The sequence below is a fragment of the Physella acuta genome, unplaced genomic scaffold (genome assembly GCF_028476545.2).
Source record: "Physella acuta isolate Inbredline_101_S28 unplaced genomic scaffold, ASM2847654v3 ptg000354l, whole genome shotgun sequence".
In the NCBI taxonomy this organism is placed as follows: domain Eukaryota; kingdom Metazoa; phylum Mollusca; class Gastropoda; family Physidae; genus Physella; species Physella acuta.
Window position 1 is genome coordinate 44240 of NW_026731873.1, and position 19531 is coordinate 63770.

The window sequence follows — 19531 nt, forward strand, 5'->3', positions numbered from 1 at the left end:
ATATATATATATATATATATATATATATATATATATATATATATATATATATATATATATATGTATATATATATATATATATATGTATATATATATATGTGTATATATATATATATATATATATATATATATATATATATATATATATATATATATATATATATATATAAATATATATATATATATATATATATATATACATATATATATATATATATATATGTATATATATATATGTATATATATATATATATATATATATATATATATATATATATATATATATATATAGATATATAGATAACTATATATATATATATATAAATGTATATATATATGTATGTATATATATATGTATATATATATATATATATATATATATATATATATATATATATATATATATATATATATATATATATATATATATATATATATATATATATATATATATATATATATATATATATAGTTCCCCCGCCCCACCCTTGTAGAAATTACATTTCAAATAAATATTACCGAGCACTTTTATCTATTTTTCCCCAAGGTAAAAAGCACCACTATGCATTAAAACATGTATGAGAACAATTTATAATGACAAGCTTTTAAGAGTAAAAAAAAAGGTAAAACATAAATTAAAAATCTTTCTGCAGTAATGTTAATCGCTCGTGAATTTTATCCACCAACATTTTTACTAAAGAAAAATTTTGTTTTATCTTCTTCAGGTTAAAGAATTTAAAAGCTTTTTTTTTCACATTAACTGTCATAGCCTATTTTTTTTCTATTATATCTATATTTTTTTGGTAATTAGTAATTTTAAAAACCAAAAGAGTAAGTCGACATTTTGAGTTCAATTAGTTGAACAAACGTGTTTTTTTTTTCTTAAATAGCAAACATTCTGTTTACACCTTCTCCAGTTTATAAATCTTATTCAAGATTCTTTTTTTCCAATGTTCATAATTGACATGAAACAGTCTTTAACAGTAGAGCTGTTCATCTCAGAGTTCAAAGAAGTAAAAAGTTACGGATGTGGGATGAAAAACGTTCCATTCTTACAGCATTCCAATATTGACTCCAATATTTCAACAGAATCCTTTCGACAATAGACAACTCTAGCACTGGCACTAACCCTAACCTAACGAAATCAGACAACTCTAGCACTGGCACTAACCCTAACCTAACGAAACCAGAAAACTCTAGTGTCCGCCCCTCCGCCCCCCTCGGAAAATTTAGACCCCCCCCCCCCCAGGGAGAAAGGTCTGGAAGAAACACTGAACCTAACGAAACTAGACCAGGTTAACAAATGACTATCAAACACGAACTGGGACACATACTCTAGCTGTAGCCTGGCTTGATAATGTAACGTTTATTCCGGCCTTAAAAAAAAAGGAACCCAGGTTCTTGAAAGTTGGTTTACTTAAAAAAAAAAACAGAATCCAGGCTTGGGGATTTTTTTTTCAAAATGTGTTCTATTTAATGCAATTATAAACTACAAAAAGGTGAGCTAGCTTTAGGGACCAGTGAACGAGATCTTTAGGGGTCGCTGCTATAGAACGTCAAGTCATTTGAGCCAAGTTTTACCAACCTAAAACTATATGGACAAATTGTCTCAAAACTGTATAGACACATTGTCTCAAAACTATATGGACACACTGTCTCAAAACATTATAGACACATTGTCTCAAAACTATATGGACACACTGTCTCAAAACATTATAGACACATTGTCTCAAAACTGTATGGACACATTGTCTCAAAACTATATGTACACATTGTCTCAAAACTATACGTACACATTGTCTCAAAACTGTATGGACACATCGTCTCAAAACTGTATGGACACATTGTCTCAACAATATATGGACACATCGTCAAAAATCTCCACGATCCAAAATTCATACCAACATTTGTTTGTGAATTATAATAATTAAAAAAAAAAAAGCAACGTCATCACATTTTAACAAACTCACACGGAAAACAGCAACTACATTTTTTTTTCTAGACTAGATCAAGGCTGTCTACTGACAACGCACATACCTTTACTAATTTCATTTACAATCACCTAAAGATATAATCTTGGTATCTTTACTATAGGACACTCAAGTCATGTCTTGTAATTTATAAAAATAAACACATAAATGCCTCCTAGCTAATATAATTAGGCTTATGTTAGAATACTCCAATTACTATTTTTCCGATCGATTACTGGAGCTAATTACTAGAAAATCCATAGACCTATCAACGTGAAGTTTTGCAAGTAGTGCCACTATAGACTTAGATCTACTTCAATTTCAAAATTAAATCCAGAATTTTAGACCTACCAAAACTAGATATATGAACTAAAATAATTTCACTAGGCTTTAATGTAAAATAGTCGCTATCTTTTAATCTAGATCTTCAATAAAATACAAACGAATAATATTAAAACTTAATGTAAGAACTTAATAAACGGATCGCTTTTATATCACTTAATATGTACTGCCTACATTCTTAGCTCTAGGTGAAGTACTCGAAACATTTAAATACCATTACCTAACGTTAAAAAAATGAAAAAAAAGTAAATCTTAGCAAGGATGAAATACTTGAAACATTAAACTGTAATAAAACAGAATTACGTAACACTTAAAATGACATGAGTAAATTCTTAGCTAAGGAAAGGATGAAAGACTTGAAACATTAAAAAACAACATTACCTAGCAGTTTAATCCTAAACAATCCATTTCACAAGGCGAACACTGCTTTACACTGGATAACAACAAACTTACAAAAGTTGGCCCCAAAAAACTGCTGTCGTGCGCTGGTTGATTAAAAAACCCGAGTCACCGTTTGACGACAGTTCCGCGCCGTTACATCACTGGATTAGCACGCTCACAAAACACACGCGGGGGACCGTGTTGTATTCGCAGAGAGCAGCCGGACCAACACACCAGATGTCGGACTCTTCAGTGGACGAAACACAGAAAAAAAAATGGAGACTTGGTACGAAAACACGGCGAGGCCTTGATGGGGAAGGGGAGCGCCCAGTCTTGACTCGATTTAATTAATGCTTCGGTGTACAAGGAAATATTAGCATAGCCCAAGTGCACTTAATCCATGCATTCGAGGTCTGTGTTTTTTTTAAGTAGCAGGGGAGGGCGAGGTTCGTGACTGGCAGACCTTGTACAGGCGGAGTGGGGGGGGGGGGGGGGGGGCGGGCTAACATTTCATTCATTTTATACCGCGACGAGAGATGACATTTTTTTTTTTAAGTTTCGTAAAGACACAAAGTGTGTTATTTAAGTAGGCCAAGACTTTATTAGTACTTGTTCATATCTGTGCTAGTTTTTTTTTCTATAATATTTTGTTCTTAAACTATATTACAAATATATTTTAATTTTTTATCGAATGGAGGAAAATCATTAAAATAAATTACGTCATGAAAGTTAGATAATACGGATGACTTTGAAAATTCGGGAAGGGGGTGGGGGTAAACATGAAATAAGGAAGTAAAGAGAGAATAGATGGAGTAAAGTAATTTGACATTCAAATGACGTCATAGGAATAAGCGTGTGAAATGTATCACTTTGTAACAAAACTTCAATTTTAAGACAACCAAGGAGGTTGTTGGGATAAGGGGGTGGGGTGTAGGGGTACTGGACGAAAAGAAGTTGACGGTAAGTAACGTGAATCTATACCAAGACGTGAACTGTTTGTTTGGTTTTTCCTTATTGTAAATATCACCGGATTGTTTCGCTTCCCGTTGTGACATTTTAACTTGCACATTGTAAATGGGAACCGTTCACATTTCCTCGAGAGATTTTGGAGCAGCCACCAGCACTTTAACCAACAACTTTTTTCTTATGGGACACGTACACCACGTTGTAATGGTGCGACAACTGCACCACGAAACGATGCATTGAATATACCAGAAATGGGCATTTTGATATAGAGGTGTAGGGGAGGGAGGTCAATTTTTTTTAAAGAATATAGTTTTTTTTTTTATGACATTCAAAATTTTGAAACCGAGAACATTAAAAGCGACTCATATAACTAAACACAGGACATCTGTCGTTGAGTCCTTGCGGAGCCCCTCCCCCCCTTGAACGAAATGGAATTTATATAGAAAACATACTTTTACCAGTGTCCGCCCCTCCCCCGGAAAATGTTGATCGCCCCCCCCCCCCCACCCTCGAAATTATCAAGTGCCCCCCCCCCCCCCGGAGAAAAAGTCTGAAAGAAACACTGCAAATGGGTACCATCAACACTAAAGAATAGACACCGACTGCGGCATGGAAAAGATCCCGCCTACACGATGAATTTAAGACCCCAATATAACGCGGCTCAACGTACTATGTAACGGGGTTATTTCTCAATACGTTTGGTCCTCTCTGAACTTTGGTCTGTCGGCTAATGCACTACGTAACATCCGTCCCTTGCACCGGTTGACCCTGTCAATCAAAATGTGGATTAATGGGGTTAAGCTCGGGTTCAACTCGTAAGTTGTTTACATTTATTTTTAACCTCGCTTAAAGTGCTGCATGGGTTATCAGAGTCAGTCATTGATAGATGGTCTAGGTTCATCAGAGTCAGTCATTTATAGATGGTCTAGGTTCATCAGAGTCAGTCATTGATAGATGATCTAGGTTTATCAGAGTCAGTCATTGATAGATGGTCTAGGTTTATCAGAGTCAGTCATTGATAGATGGACTAGGTTTATCGGAGTCAGTCATTGATAGATGGTCTAGGTTTATCAGAGTCAGTCATTGAAAGATGGTCTAGGTTTATGAGAGTCAGTCATTGATAGATGGACTAGGTTTATCAGAGTCAGTCATTGATAGATGGTCTAGGTTTATGAGAGTCAGTCATTGATAGATGGACTAGGTTTATGAGAGTCAGTCATTGATAGATGGTCTAGGTTTATCAGAGTCAGTCATTGATAGATGGTCTAGGTTTATCAGAGTCAGTCATTGAAAGATGGTCTAGGTTTATCAGAGTCAGTCATTGAAAGATGGTCTAGGTTTATCAGAGTCAGTCATTGAAAGATGGTCTAGGTTTATCAGAGTCAGTCATTGAAAGATGGTCTAGGTTCATCAGAGTCAGTCATTGAAAGATGGTCTAGGTTCATCAGAGTCAGTCATTGAAAGATGGTCTAGGTTTATCAGAGTCAGTCATTGAAAGATGATCTAGGTTCATCAGAGTCAGTCATTGAAAGATGGTCTAGGTTTATCAGAGTCAGTCATTGAAAGATGGTCTAGGTTTATCAGAGTCAGTCATTGAAAGATGGTCTAGGTTTATGAGAGTCAGTCATTGATAGATGGACTAGGTTTATCAGAGTCAGTCATTGATAGATGGTCTAGGTTTATGAGAGTCAGTCATTGATAGATGGTCTAGGTTTATCAGAGTCAGTCATTGATAGATGGTCTAGGTTTATCAGAGTCAGTCATTTATAGATGGACTAGGTTTATCAGAGTCAGTCATTTATAGATGGACTAGGTTCATCAGAGTCAGTCATTGAAAGATGGACTAGGTTCATCAGAGTCAGTCATTGATAGATGGTCTAGGTTCATCAGAGTCAGTCATTGATAGAGGGACTAGGTTCATCAGAGTCAGTCATTGATAGATGGTCTAAGTTCATCAGAGTCAGTCATTGATAGATGGTCTAGGTTTATCAGAGTCAGTCATTGATAGATGGTCTAGGTTCATCAGAGTCAGTCATTGATAGATGGTCTAGGTTTATCAGAGTCAGTCATTGATAGATGGACTAGGTTTATCAGAGTCAGTCATTGATAGATGGTCTAGGTTTATGAGAGTCAGTCATTGATAGATGGACTAGGTTTATGAGAGTCAGTCATTGATAGATGGTCTAGGTTTATCAGAGTCAGCCATTGATAGATGGTCTAGGTTTATCAGAGTCAGTCATTGATAGATGGTCTAGGTTTATCAGAGTCAGTCATTGAAAGATGGTCTAGGTTTATCAGAGTCAGTCATTGAAAGATGGTCTAGGTTTATCAGAGTCAGTCATTGAAAGATGGTCTAGGTTCATCAGAGTCAGTCATTGAAAGATGGTCTAGGTTCATCAGAGTCAGTCATTGAAAGATGGTCTAGGTTTATCAGAGTCAGTCATTGAAAGATGGTCTAGGTTCATCAGAGTCAGTCATTGAAAGATGGTCTAGGTTTATCAGAGTCAGTCATTGAAAGATGGTCTAGGTTTATCAGAGTCAGTCATTGAAAGATGGTCTAGGTTTATGAGAGTCAGTCATTGATAGATGGACTAGGTTTATCAGAGTCAGTCATTGATAGATGGTCTAGGTTTATGAGAGTCAGTCATTGATAGATGGTCTAGGTTTATCAGAGTCAGTCATTGATAGATGGTCTAGGTTTATCAGAGTCAGTCATTTATAGATGGACTAGGTTTATCAGAGTCAGTCATTTATAGATGGACTAGGTTCATCAGAGTCAGTCATTGAAAGATGGACTAGGTTCATCAGAGTCAGTCATTGATAGATGGTCTAGGTTCATCAGAGTCAGTCATTGATAGAGGGACTAGGTTCATCAGAGTCAGTCATTGATAGATGGTCTAAGTTCATCAGAGTCAGTCATTGATAGATGGTCTAGGTTTATCAGAGTCAGTCATTGATAGATGGTCTAGGTTCATCAGAGTCAGTCATTGATAGATGGTCTAGGTTTATCAGAGTCAGTCATTGATAGATGGACTAGGTTTATCAGAGTCAGTCATTGATAGATGGTCTAGGTTTATGAGAGTCAGTCATTGATAGATGGACTAGGTTTATGAGAGTCAGTCATTGATAGATGGTCTAGGTTTATCAGAGTCAGCCATTGATAGATGGTCTAGGTTTATCAGAGTCAGTCATTGATAGATGGTCTAGGTTTATCAGAGTCAGTCATTGAAAGATGGTCTAGGTTTATCAGAGTCAGTCATTGAAAGATGGTCTAGGTTTATCAGAGTCAGTCATTGAAAGATGGTCTAGGTTCATCAGAGTCAGTCATTGAAAGATGGTCTAGGTTCATCAGAGTCAGTCATTGAAAGATGGTCTAGGTTTATCAGAGTCAGTCATTGAAAGATGGTCTAGGTTCATCAGAGTCAGTCATTGAAAGATGGTCTAGGTTTATCAGAGTCAGTCATTGAAAGATGGTCTAGGTTTATCAGAGTCAGTCATTGAAAGATGGTCTAGGTTTATGAGAGTCAGTCATTGATAGATGGACTAGGTTTATCAGAGTCAGTCATTGATAGATGGTCTAGGTTTATGAGAGTCAGTCATTGATAGATGGTCTAGGTTTATCAGAGTCAGTCATTGATAGATGGTCTAGGTTTATCAGAGTCAGTCATTTATAGATGGACTAGGTTTATCAGAGTCAGTCATTTATAGATGGACTAGGTTCATCAGAGTCAGTCATTGAAAGATGGACTAGGTTCATCAGAGTCAGTCATTGATAGATGGTCTAAGTTCATCAGAGTCAGTCATTGATAGATGGTCTAGGTTTATCAGAGTCAGTCATTGATAGATGGTCTAGGTTCATCAGAGTCAGTCATTGATAGATGGTCTAGGTTTATCAGAGTCAGTCATTGATAGATGGTCTAGGTTTATCAGAGTCGTTCATTGTTAGATGGTCTAGGTTCATCCGAGTCAGTCATTAATAGATGGACTATGTTTATCAGAGTCAGTCATTGATAGATGGTCTAGGTTTATCAGAGTCAGTCATTTATAGATGGTCTGGGTTTAGCAGAGTCAGTCATTGATAGATGGTCTAGATTTATCAGAGTCAGTCATTTATAGATGGACTAGGTTTATCGGAGTCAGTCATTGATAGATGGTCTAGGTTCATCAGAGTCAGTCATTTATAGATGGTCTGGGTTTAGCAGAGTCAGTCATTGATAGATGGTCTAGATTTATCAGAGTCAGTCATTTATAGATGGACTAGGTTTATCGGAGTCAGTCATTGATAGATAGTCTTGGTTCATCCGAGTCAGTCATTGATAGATGGAGTAGGCTCATCAGTCATTCAATCAAAGATGGTATAGATTTATCAGAGTCAGTCAATGAAAGATGGACTAGGTTTATCAGAGTCAGTCATTGATAGAGAGACTAGGTTTATCAGTCACTGAAAGATCGACTAGGTTTATCAGAGTCATTCAATGAAAGATGAACTAAATTCATCAGAGTCAGTCATTTATAGATGGTCTAGGTTTATCAGAGTCAGTCAATGAAAGATGGTCTAGGTTTATCAGAGTCAGTCATTGAAAGATGGTCTAGGTTTATCAAAGTCGGTCACTGAAAGATGGACTGTGCGATTTGACCCCCCGATGACCCCCAGTGTACAAGGACACGCTCTCCCCCAAAAAGCAGTGAGGCTTCCGTTTGTTGAGGCCAATGCAAACAATTAATGGTGTTTTGTTTTGGTCTGGGTAAACACAATAAAAGTGGCGTGAATTCATTAGAACTGTGGTGTTAGTGGACCAGCCAGCTCGAACTACAGCATCAAACGTGGTAGAATTTTTGATCCAATAAATCTTAAACTGTTTACATATGGGGAATACTTATTTTTAAAAAGTGAGATTGTGGGCATATAATAGAGGCAAACGGTTCAAAATAAAAAAAAAAAATGGCAATACTAGCACAAACTGCTTAAAATAAATGTAAAATTTAAGGCAGAAACAGATGCAAGCAGAATAAAACAAATGTAAAACTACAACACAGACCAAACCAAATGTAATTAAGGGCACAAAGCGTCAGTGCCGAAGCACCTACAAAGATGTAATCCTGCTAATGACAAGTGGGGTCTCTAGATTTACACACAAAATATATCGCAACCCTGAGCTTAAATGACACTATTATATATTTACTAATCACATGAGGTACCGTGGCATAAATGACACTATTATATATTTACTAATCGCATGGGGTACTTGAGAAACAGTGAACCGCGCAGGAAGGGAATGCTAGCAAAGAAAAGAACGGGGTCTTTTGGTGTAAGTAATTCGGTCCATTCTTAGGGTTCTTTTATCTCTGATGTCATAAATACGTTTTTTATGTTAGCATTTTTCTGCTTATTCGTTTGACAGTAACTATTTTTAGCTATACTTATATATCCAACATTGCGCGTAGTTAAAAATACTTAATTTGTTGTTCGCTTCCAACGACAACTATCCGTTAATTTTAACCCTTTACGGGCCGCTTAGTATAAAGCCATTTTCGACAGGGCCCCCGCCTAGTACAAACTCTAGCTCTTGCTAAATTAAAAGAGAGGTGCACTTTAAAATAAGATGAGAACCCTCGACTGTTTAGCACGACATGTAGATATAAAGTTTGAGAGACTGTATAACCAAATCTAACAAAAGTCATCATCATTAATTGTTTCTATGTCCTGGATAAGCATATAGGCGGATGTTTTGAGACTGTATTTTAATCGATTCAATTGTCCTGTCACAGAAGGACACAGAAGAATACAAGAAAATACAAACATATCATTTGTATCTATTTTTGTTGACCAATCAACGAGGGGCAGTCTCGATAAATCTATTTACGGAAGTCATTAATGTGTACAGTTAATTTGTTTGAGAGAAGTGAGGGATGGGGGGGGGGGGGGGCTGTAATGGTCGAAAGTTTGTAGGGAAGAGTGGACAAGAAATGGTCAAATCTTCCACGAATATTTCAAAACTTGTCGTAAGTTGTAAAAACAGTGTTGACTTAAATAACAAAACAACGTCACAAAAATATTAGACACATGAAATCCAGACTAGTATACCATTACAAGGCTTCAAATTGTTCGTAAAAAGAACATTACCATAACCTGCAGCCTCAACCAACCATGGAATGGACATGGCACTTTATCGACATGACCTTTGACCTAAAACAACATCGAGGCTCATCATTGGTTTGGCTGTTGTCAAATGGGTTAAAAGATTACCCATAACAAAGGGGGGATTATCCGCCTTTTGTACCGTACTTTTAAATTGCAACAAAAAAAAATGATTTTTTAATGAATGTTTTTGTCACACACATCACAGGGTGGGTTCGTGGGGGTTAATGATGATCACACATGACGGATGATGCTGTTGCGTAGGGGAGCGGGGGTTAACATTGTAGCTCAAGGGGCGAGAATCAACAAAACACGGGGTTAATTAAGTCCTGGGGTAATGAGTTCAGCATCTCACTCTACCTCTCAGTCAACCGGTGTGTGATCATTGTTGTCGCCCTTGTTTCTGATCATTGTTATCTCCCTTCCTTCGGATTACCGTCACCGTCTTTCTATTGGTTAACGCCCTTTTGTTTTCGGATTATCGTTACCTCCCTTGTTTAAGATCAGAGTTAGCTTCCTTGTTTACAGAGTCCTGTTTACGTGTTTCTTTAGACGAACGGTTTATTTCCAGCGTTGACTTAGGATCTTACTCTAATTAATGACAGTACCTAATCGGACCTAGAGTAGATGGAGGTCAACTGATGTATCTGTACCTGGTTGTGTGAAGGCCTCGTCTGCACAGTGTTATTTACTTTCCTTCAGCTACGCATAAGAGATCAGTGACGTCATACAGACATGTCGGGTACCCATAAGAGCTGGATGAACTCAATGACGTCATACGGATATGTCAGGTACCCATTAGAACTGGGTCAACTCAATGACGTCATATAGATATGTCAGGAACCCATAAGAGCTGGATGAACTCAATGACGTCATACGGATATGTCAGGTAGCCATTAGATCTGGGTCAACTCAATGACGTCATGCGGATATGTCAGGTACCCATAAGAGCTGGATGAACTCAATGACGTCCTACAGACATGTGCACTATCCATCAGAGCTGGGTGAACTCAATGACATCCTACGACATGACAGGTACCTGTCACAGCTGAGTGAACTCAATGATGTCCTACAGATATGCCAAGTACCCATTATAGCTTGGTGGACTCCTATCAAATGGAAATGGAATTTGAACTCGAGACATGTGAGTTACCCATTGCACCACGAATGACCCGGCTATCTATAGGGCTTGTAACTTTTCAGTCTCGAAATCTACTAGCTGCATAGTACGAGAACGAGAAGTTGTGACCTACTTACAAGCCCTATTCTTTTCACAAAGAATTACAAGAGCTGCTATTTGTGCTAACCTCGAGTTCGAATCCAGGCTGTAGTTAGTAGAACGTCTCTGAGTCCAGCCAACCCTGAATGTTACCTAACTCGTTAGCGAAAGTAAAGGCGGCATAGTAGCTATTGATGTCTTTCACTACCCTTTGCTACCCTCCCTTCTATATAGTAAAGTTTCCCTTTCAAACCTGACGGTCTATGGGGCAAATGAAGTAGAGTTCACTTGTTTCTGTGACCTCGGCATATGAAGAGATAGTGTGGTCAGCACTATGTCCAGCCGCTTTTACTTTCCCTAAAGTGAGTTAGGTACCCATCAGAGTTTGGTAGACTCAGGGACGGTCTACTGACTTAAACCCGGATTCGAACTCGAGACTTGCGGGTTAGCAGTCCAGCTCTCTACCGCTAGACCACTCCGTCCCATCTCCCTTCTATATGCCCCTCCCCTTTAGATTCAGAAGACAATAGATGATACTAAAGAAGTGAAATCCTTAGAGCATGTGCGAGGGTATTTGATAAAAGGGATCATGGGTTGCCCATACCACAGGAGTACCCCTCTCAGCCTTGGCTGGTAAATTCCAAAAACAAAACGCTAAACCAAACGTAAGGTACTAACTTCAGTTGCAGACATTACCATAAGGAAACCAGAGTTGTTATACCTATCGTCTAAGTGGGTCCACTTCTGTTTGAGTGCTGAGTCTCCTCTACATTATGCACCACTGTTAAACCTCCCCCCTATACACACACACCTATGTACATCTACCTTCGTAATTTTGTTTCTATACACACGTATATCAGGCTACCCATCTGAGCAATGATACTTAACATGTCGCCTGCACTAACCTTGAAGTCTATAAATAGAAACCTCATTAATCTAATTAACTCACGCCCGCCAAGGTAAGTGAGAAGATAAACATCGAAGTCAGCCACAAACTAACATCAACAAAATTTACAACGGCACTTCTCCCCCTCCCCCCCTGTATAACCCGCTTTCTTTTATCCACTTGCATAACTTAGTTTTCAAAAATATGCCTACATTCATTTTGTTTTAATGATACCCTGTGGCACATAATGTGACAACTGCTGTCCATACAACTTGGCAAATTAATTATTTTCATTTAGGTAACTAGAATTGGTCGGTTATATTTAACTGTTGATATTTTCAATTCATTTAGGTAATTAGAGTTGGTAAGTTATATTTAACTATTGATATTTTCATTATGTAATTAGAGTTGGTCAGTTATATTCAACTATTGATATTTTCATTTAGGTAGTTAGAGTTGGTCGGTTATATTTAACTATTGATATTTTCATTTAGGTAATTAGAGTTGGTCAATTATATTTAACTATTGATATTTTCATTTAGGTAATTAGAATTGGTCGGTTATATTCAACTATTGATATTTTCATTTAGGTAATTAGAATTGGTCGGTTATATTCAACTATTGATATTTTCATTTAGGTAGTTAGAGTTGGTCAGTTATATTCAACTATTGATATTTTCATTTAGGTAATTAGAATTGGTCGGTTATATTCAACTATTGATATTTTCATTTAGGTAGTTAGAGTTGGTCAGTTATATTCAACTATTGATATTTTCATTTAGGTAGTTAGAGTTGGTCAGTTATATTCAACTATTGATATTTTCATTTAGGTAATTAAAATTGGTCGGTTATATTCAACTATTGATATTTTCATTTAGGTAGTTAGAGTTGGTCAGTTATATTTAACTATTGAACTATTGATAAGGTACGCGAGCTGGCTGGTTACATTTAAACATAGCACATCGTTTTTTTTTATTTCGCCAATAGCTGATAATACGTATTTTACTTTTGAATAAAAACGAACGGTCCTATTTTTGTCATACTATCTAGACGGTTTTAATGTAACCCCATCTAGACGGTTTTAATTTAACCACAACTAGACGGTTTTAATTTAACCACAACTAGACCGTTATAATTTAACCACATCTAGACGGTTTTAATTTAACCACATCTAGACGGTTTTATTTTAAACCGTTAAACGTGAGCAGTGAGTTGCGATAAGCTATCACGGCGCCCCCCCCCCCCTCCTAACCTTCCGCTCCCCCACCCACCCCACACGCCCCCACCCACCCCACACAGCCCGCCACCCACGTCAAGCGCACTCCGTCTTCCCTCAGGCGATTAAAAAAACCTCATCTGTTAGCCACTGCCAGCCTTATCCGGGGGGCGCCCGACGTGTCATCCCGCGGGGCGCCCCGTGGGTCGGGCTTGGATAGCCAATCTTAACCTCGTGACGTCTTATGACGTCTTGAGCAGTGGTTAAAACATAGTTTCTGGCGGGTTAAACGTGTCGGTAAGATTGTGAAGTTAGCTCAGGCTCAGTTAGGTTAGGTTAGCCCAGGGTCATTCAGGTTAATTTAGCCTAGGTTCGGTTAGGTTAGGTTAGCCCAGGGTCAGTTAGGTTAGGTTAGCCCAGGGTCATTCAGGTTAATTTAGCCTAGGTTCGGTTAGGTTAGGTTAGCCCAGGGTCAGTTAGATTAGGTTAGCCCAGGGTCATTCAGGTTAATTTAGCCTAGGTTCGGTTAGGTTAGGTTAGCCCAGGGTCAATTAGATTAGGTTAGCCCAGGGTCATTCAGGTTAATTTAGCCTAGGTTCAGTTAGGTTAGGTTAACCTCGTGTTAGCTAAATTAGCCAAGGGTCAGTTTGGTTAGATTAACCTTGGTAACATAGCTAAATTAGCCTAGGGTCGGTAAGGTTAGGTCAGCCTATAGTCAGGTTTACCATGGGCCAGTCAATACAGATAGCATACGGTCAGTTAGTTACGTCACTCAGGGGCTATATTAGTTCGCCCATGGTCAGTTGTTGCTGGACTGTCAGTTGTTGCTGGACCACTGGACTGTCAGTTGTTACTGGACTGTCAGTTGTTGCTGGACTGTCAGTTGTTACTGGATTGTCAGTTGTTACTGGACAGTCAGTTGTTACTGGACTGTCAGTTGTTACTGGACTGTCAGTTGTTACTGGACTGTCAGTTGTTACTGGACTGTCAGTTGTTACTGGACTGTCAGTTGTTACTGGACTGTCAGTTGTTACTGGACTGTCAGTTGTTACTGGACTGTCAGTTGTTGCTGGACCACTGGACTGTCAGTTGTTACTGGACCGTCAGTTGTTACTGGACTGTCAGTTGTTGCTGGACTGTCAGTTGTTACTGGACAGTCAGTTATTACTGGACTGTCAGTTGTTACTGGACTGTCAGTTGTTACTGGACTGTCAGTTGTTACTGGACTGTCAGTTGTTACTGGACTGTCAGTTGTTACTGGACTGTCAGTTGTTACTGGAACACTGGACTGTCAGTTGTTACTGGACTGTCAGTTGTTACTGGACTGTCAGTTGTTGCTAGACCACTGGACTGTCAGTTGTTACTGGGCTGTCAGTTGTTACTGGACTGTCAGTTGTTGCTAGACCACTGGACTGTCAGTTGTTACTGGACTGTCAGTTGTTACTGGACTGTCAGTTGTTACTGGACTGTCAGTTGTTACTGGACTGTCAGTTGTTACTGGACCACTGGACTGTCAGTTGTTACTGGACTGTCAGTTGTTACTGGACTGTCAGTTGTTGCTAGACCACTGGACTGTCAGTTGTTACTGGGCTGTCAGTTGTTACTGGACTGTCAGTTGTTACTGGACTGTCAGTTGTTACTGGACCACTGGACTGTCAGTTGTTACTGGACTGTCAGTTGTTACTGGACTGTCAGTTGTTACTGGACTGTCAGTTGTTACTGGACCACTGGACTGTCAGTTGTTACTGGACTGTCAGTTGTTACTGGACTGTCAGTTGTTACTGGACTGTCAGTTGTTACTGGACTGTCAGTTGTTACTGGACTGTCAGTTGTTACTGGACTGTCAGTTGTTGCTGGACCACTGGACTGTCAGTTGTTGCTGGACCACTGGACTGTCAGTTGTTACTGGACTGTCAGTTGTTACTGGACTATCAGTTGTTACTGGACCACTGGACTGTCAGTTGTTACTGGACTGTCAGTTGTTACTGGACTGTCAGTTGTTACTGGACTGTCAGTTGTTGCTGGACTGTCAGTTGTTACTAGACCACTGGACTGTCAGTTGTTACTGGACTGTCAGTTGTTACTGGACTGTCAGTTGTTACTGGACTGTCAGTTGTTACTGGACTGTCAGTTGTTACTGTACTGTCAGTTGTTACTGGACTTTCAGTTGTTACTGGACTGTCAGTTGTTACTGGACTGTCAGTTGTTGCTGGACTGTCAGTTGTTATGTCAGTTGTTACTGGACTGTCAGTTGTTGCTGGACTATCAGTTGTCAAAGTCACCCTACCATCAATCAATTACCACCGGTAATAAAGTAGCCCCCGGTCGATTTAGTTAATTAACTAAGATAGTTAAGCTACCCCCTCCCAAATAAAAGATCCCCCCTTTCTAACATGAAAGAATGGCACGCTGTATTGCTTCTATTTTTAGAAGTCTTAAACGCACAAAAATGTTTTGAAGTAAATAGGAATTACAGAACAAACCACTAACGTAAATTGCGTGCGCATTTTAACGACAAATTCCGTTTTTAATTAAGATATACGAGCACCCCTTTAACCGCTGGGTGGCGCTGTCTGGAAAACAAACCACGTGGTATAGGTGTACTGTTAGGTTTCAAAAGATCCTTCATTAGATTAATAATTCTTTAACAAACGACTAATAGACCGCGTAATTATTTTTTTTAACGCGACGTAGGGTTGTATTCATCGCTGAAAAGGAATTACTGAAATATAAATACAACTTTGGAGAGGAAAAATTATTTCTTAACACGAACAGAAAATCGATTTTAATTTTTTTCTTTCTTTTTTAATCTCTGTTCGATTTGAATACGACGATCTGCTTTGTAGCCGACTAGCTTGTTCGGTAATGAAGTCGGTATTGACGTCACCGTGTCACCCATTAAAAGGACAAAGGTCACGACGTAAGCATTCTTGTCTTACGTTACGACAGCGCGAAGTGGGCGAGATAATGTCTAGCTCGTGCCGGACTACTTTCTGGCACTTCTTTTGATTCATGAGCCTCGATCCTATCTCTGCACGTGATTGCTATGACGTCAGTAATCATTGATCGGTGTTAATTTGTATAACATGCGAGTCATTTGATATGTACTAAAGTCGATCAGGGACTTCAAGAAGTCAGGCATAAATTACACACAAACACACACACACACATACACACACACATATACACATATAAACACACACACTAAGAGTGTGTAATAAATGAGGAAAGACGAACCACAGATAGTGTTTATTGTTAACATGACATTCATATTTAAAAAAAAATATATCAAACCAACGGTCGCTTTTCAGGAATTCTTGCACCTTCGTACACCCCACACCTACTTAAAAAACAAAACAATGCCAACCAAGACGGGGACGGTGCACACAAAACGTACCACTACAGAAAGGGAAGAGGTTTGGTATTGTGTGAGTATGACAGAAGGGTAAGGAGAAAGAATGTTAGAAATTAATTTCTGTCAGTTTGTTTTAAATATTTTTTTTTAACTTAAATTTAAAAAATTAACCAAAAAAACTTGGAACCGTTTATGAACAACCACCCAATAATGAGGAATAGCGCCCTAACCGTCCTACCAAATGCTACGCCACTGTCGCTTCCAAGTAACATTTGTAGGCGAATTCAGTTTTTTTCTGTTTTAGTAAACTATTCCATTCATCGTCACATCGCGAATAACTATTTTGTTTCAATTGGCTAGAGAGCTCTATTCCGGAGGTCGACACTAGGTACCTTAAATCTTGGAATAAAGAATAACTTAAACCGAAACAAAATATTCATTTCATTGATTAAAGTTGTAGTATAATACACGCAAATAATTAGTGTATGTTGTAAACAAAGTTAGAATACTATTAAAACGATGTTAATTAACAATGCTTGTTATGATAATATAGGCTTAAATATATTGTCGTTTTCTTATTGCTAGGCGATAGGTCTTGACAGTTTGGGTGAATATATAGATTGATTGATTATATAACATTTGTGATGTATATGTAATCATGTATCCACAGCAATGTAACGATTGTACTGTGAATGGAGCGAAGGCTTCATTATACGCTCGGCTAAGTCCCGGCGTCAGTGTAAGCAAATACATGTGTAACTACTGAGCACACTGCGCTATCAGACGCGGGTTTATCACACACAAACAACACAGCAGGAACAACAACTCTTACCTTGCCCTTCTTCATATGTCCGTTGATCGACTCGATGGTCTCCCTGTTTTTATCACATCTGAAAAGCTCGTTGGAGTCTCGGCCCAGGATATCTTCACTCGTGTACCCGCACAACCTCTCGTAGGCGTGGTTCACAAACTGAAAATAGGTTGGGGGTTTGAGAAGTTTATTTTTAGAGTGGTCTCCCCTTAAAACAAGCGGGACTTTTGTTTACGGTTCGTGATTTTGGAACGTCATTAGCGCCCAATTTAGTAACGCTTTTTTTTTTTAAAAAGTAGAAAGTTTTGTGTTTTAACAAATTTTAATTAAACTAATTATACTTAAATCTCATTTGCATTTTGCACAACACAACAACAACAAGGGCAGTCGTTTGATTTCTTCGCATTGGAGTTGCATGGGGTGTACAATGGGGGGGGGGGGGGGGGGGGGGGGGGGGCGGGGGGGGGGAACAATCCCATGGCGAATTCGGCGAGCGGAAAAAAAAAGACGTACGAAAAAATATCACGGAAATAAAGTCACCGGTTTTACTAAGAAAAGTAACAAAAATAATTAATAAAAAAAAAACAACTTACCGGAAAAAAAGTCACAGAAACACATTTAACGAAATTTGTGAATAGAAGTAAAGATGTACTTTTAGATAATTTTAAAACCTTGCACGTGTTATTATTTATCCAAATTAGTTGTTTCAAATTCATAAATATAAGAATTGGAAGTCGTGAGAAAATAACGTTAACAGTCCGATACAGGCGCCTACGTGTTTCAATACACTGCAGCTGTTTCTCATAGAAATGGTGTATTGGTGAATGGGTGTATCGACAAAGGTCACGGTGACGCTAGGGGTCAGGTCCGGTCTGGGATATTTCCCCATTGGATTCTGGGAAACCTCGGAAGACGAGGATGTATTAATCCAGCTGGATGGTGACAAACACTGAACCCTTTCATCCCAGCATCGACTCTCCACGCTCGAATGAATCCAAAATCTCAATGAATAGACACGACATTATTTGCGGTACAGGAGTTTAGAGATGTTTTACATTTTTATTTAGCAAGTCACAAAGTCACAAACTTAGGTTTAACAAGGTGCTATTGTGGTGCTGAACTTAGAGGTCTAGTCAGTATCAAAAGGCATCTTTATTGTATGCTTATAAAATACAATTTTTATTTGTATATTTTAATTTTTTTTTACTTCAGTGTTAAGGTTTGCAACTTCCTTGTACTGAGAGAAGGTGATATAATGCTGATCTATATTGAGGCTTGTTCAGCTTTTATAAGTACCGGTACTAAAGTTGGATGTAGATTACATTTGGCAAGCCTGACATTGAAAATACATATGTTATAGATAGAGACCTCAGAGCGATCAACGTGTCTGGACAAAGGACAACGTGACCCAATGGGTGCTAACTAGAGCAAACCACAAACGTGATTACTATCGTACCATGATACTGACGTAACAGAACTAGGTAGTCTTTAGCTGAATTAATTAAAAATTAATGAATATCCTGACATCGGTTGTAAGTGGAATCAAACGAAACATCCAAACAAAAGATTGCCGAAACGTAGAAGCGACTGGTATTTTCTATAAACGGTATCACCCCCCCCCTTCCCTCGTCTGTCTCGTGAAATTTACAAAGAGAACTTACTAACTACCACTCAATCTAAATCTATCTATCTATCTATATACTACTAAAAGTCAAGTTTGTTTACATGTTTGAATATTTATTTGTTTGTTTGCCTGATTGACTATTGTGATATGTTCGACTCTATCTGGAAAGCTGTAAAATAGTATGCAGGTAGAGAATAATTTTTTAATGCAGACAGACTGTTGATCACAAATTTATTTAAAGACGTTAATTAATTTATTGATTTATTCATAGTTAAATTAACCGTATTTTTTTAAAAATGTTAATACTTTGAATAAACTTTGTGGGGATAGTGACGTCCCTTGATGTGTTTACATTTTTGGTACAATAAAAATGGCGGACCCCATCATAGACTTTGTGGCCCATTCAAAAGTTTAACGCGTTACAAAGCTAATTTTCTGCCGGCTATAACTTAAACAATACGTCCTTTTGCTGTATTTATTACGTTCCAACACTTATATCAATTTTCAACTGTCTTTTTCATTTAGTTTTACGATAAATTTCTCTAGATCTAAAGATCAGCTATCGAAGGAAATTTATGAATCTAGCCTAGATCTAGATCTAGCCTAGATGTAGGTCACTAGA

General features: G+C 38.1%; 1 protein-coding gene across 1 annotated transcript in view; it reads right to left on the reverse strand.

The window, feature by feature from the left end:
* Positions 1-19531, reverse strand: part of LOC131941261 (high affinity cAMP-specific and IBMX-insensitive 3',5'-cyclic phosphodiesterase 8B) — an 87694-nt gene that overhangs the window by 23016 nt on the left and 45147 nt on the right. Inside the window, exon 7 of the mRNA XM_059300397.1 lies at positions 17307-17444. Within this exon, the coding sequence (XP_059156380.1) occupies positions 17307-17444 (138 nt within the window). The remainder of the gene's footprint in view (positions 1-17306; positions 17445-19531) is intronic.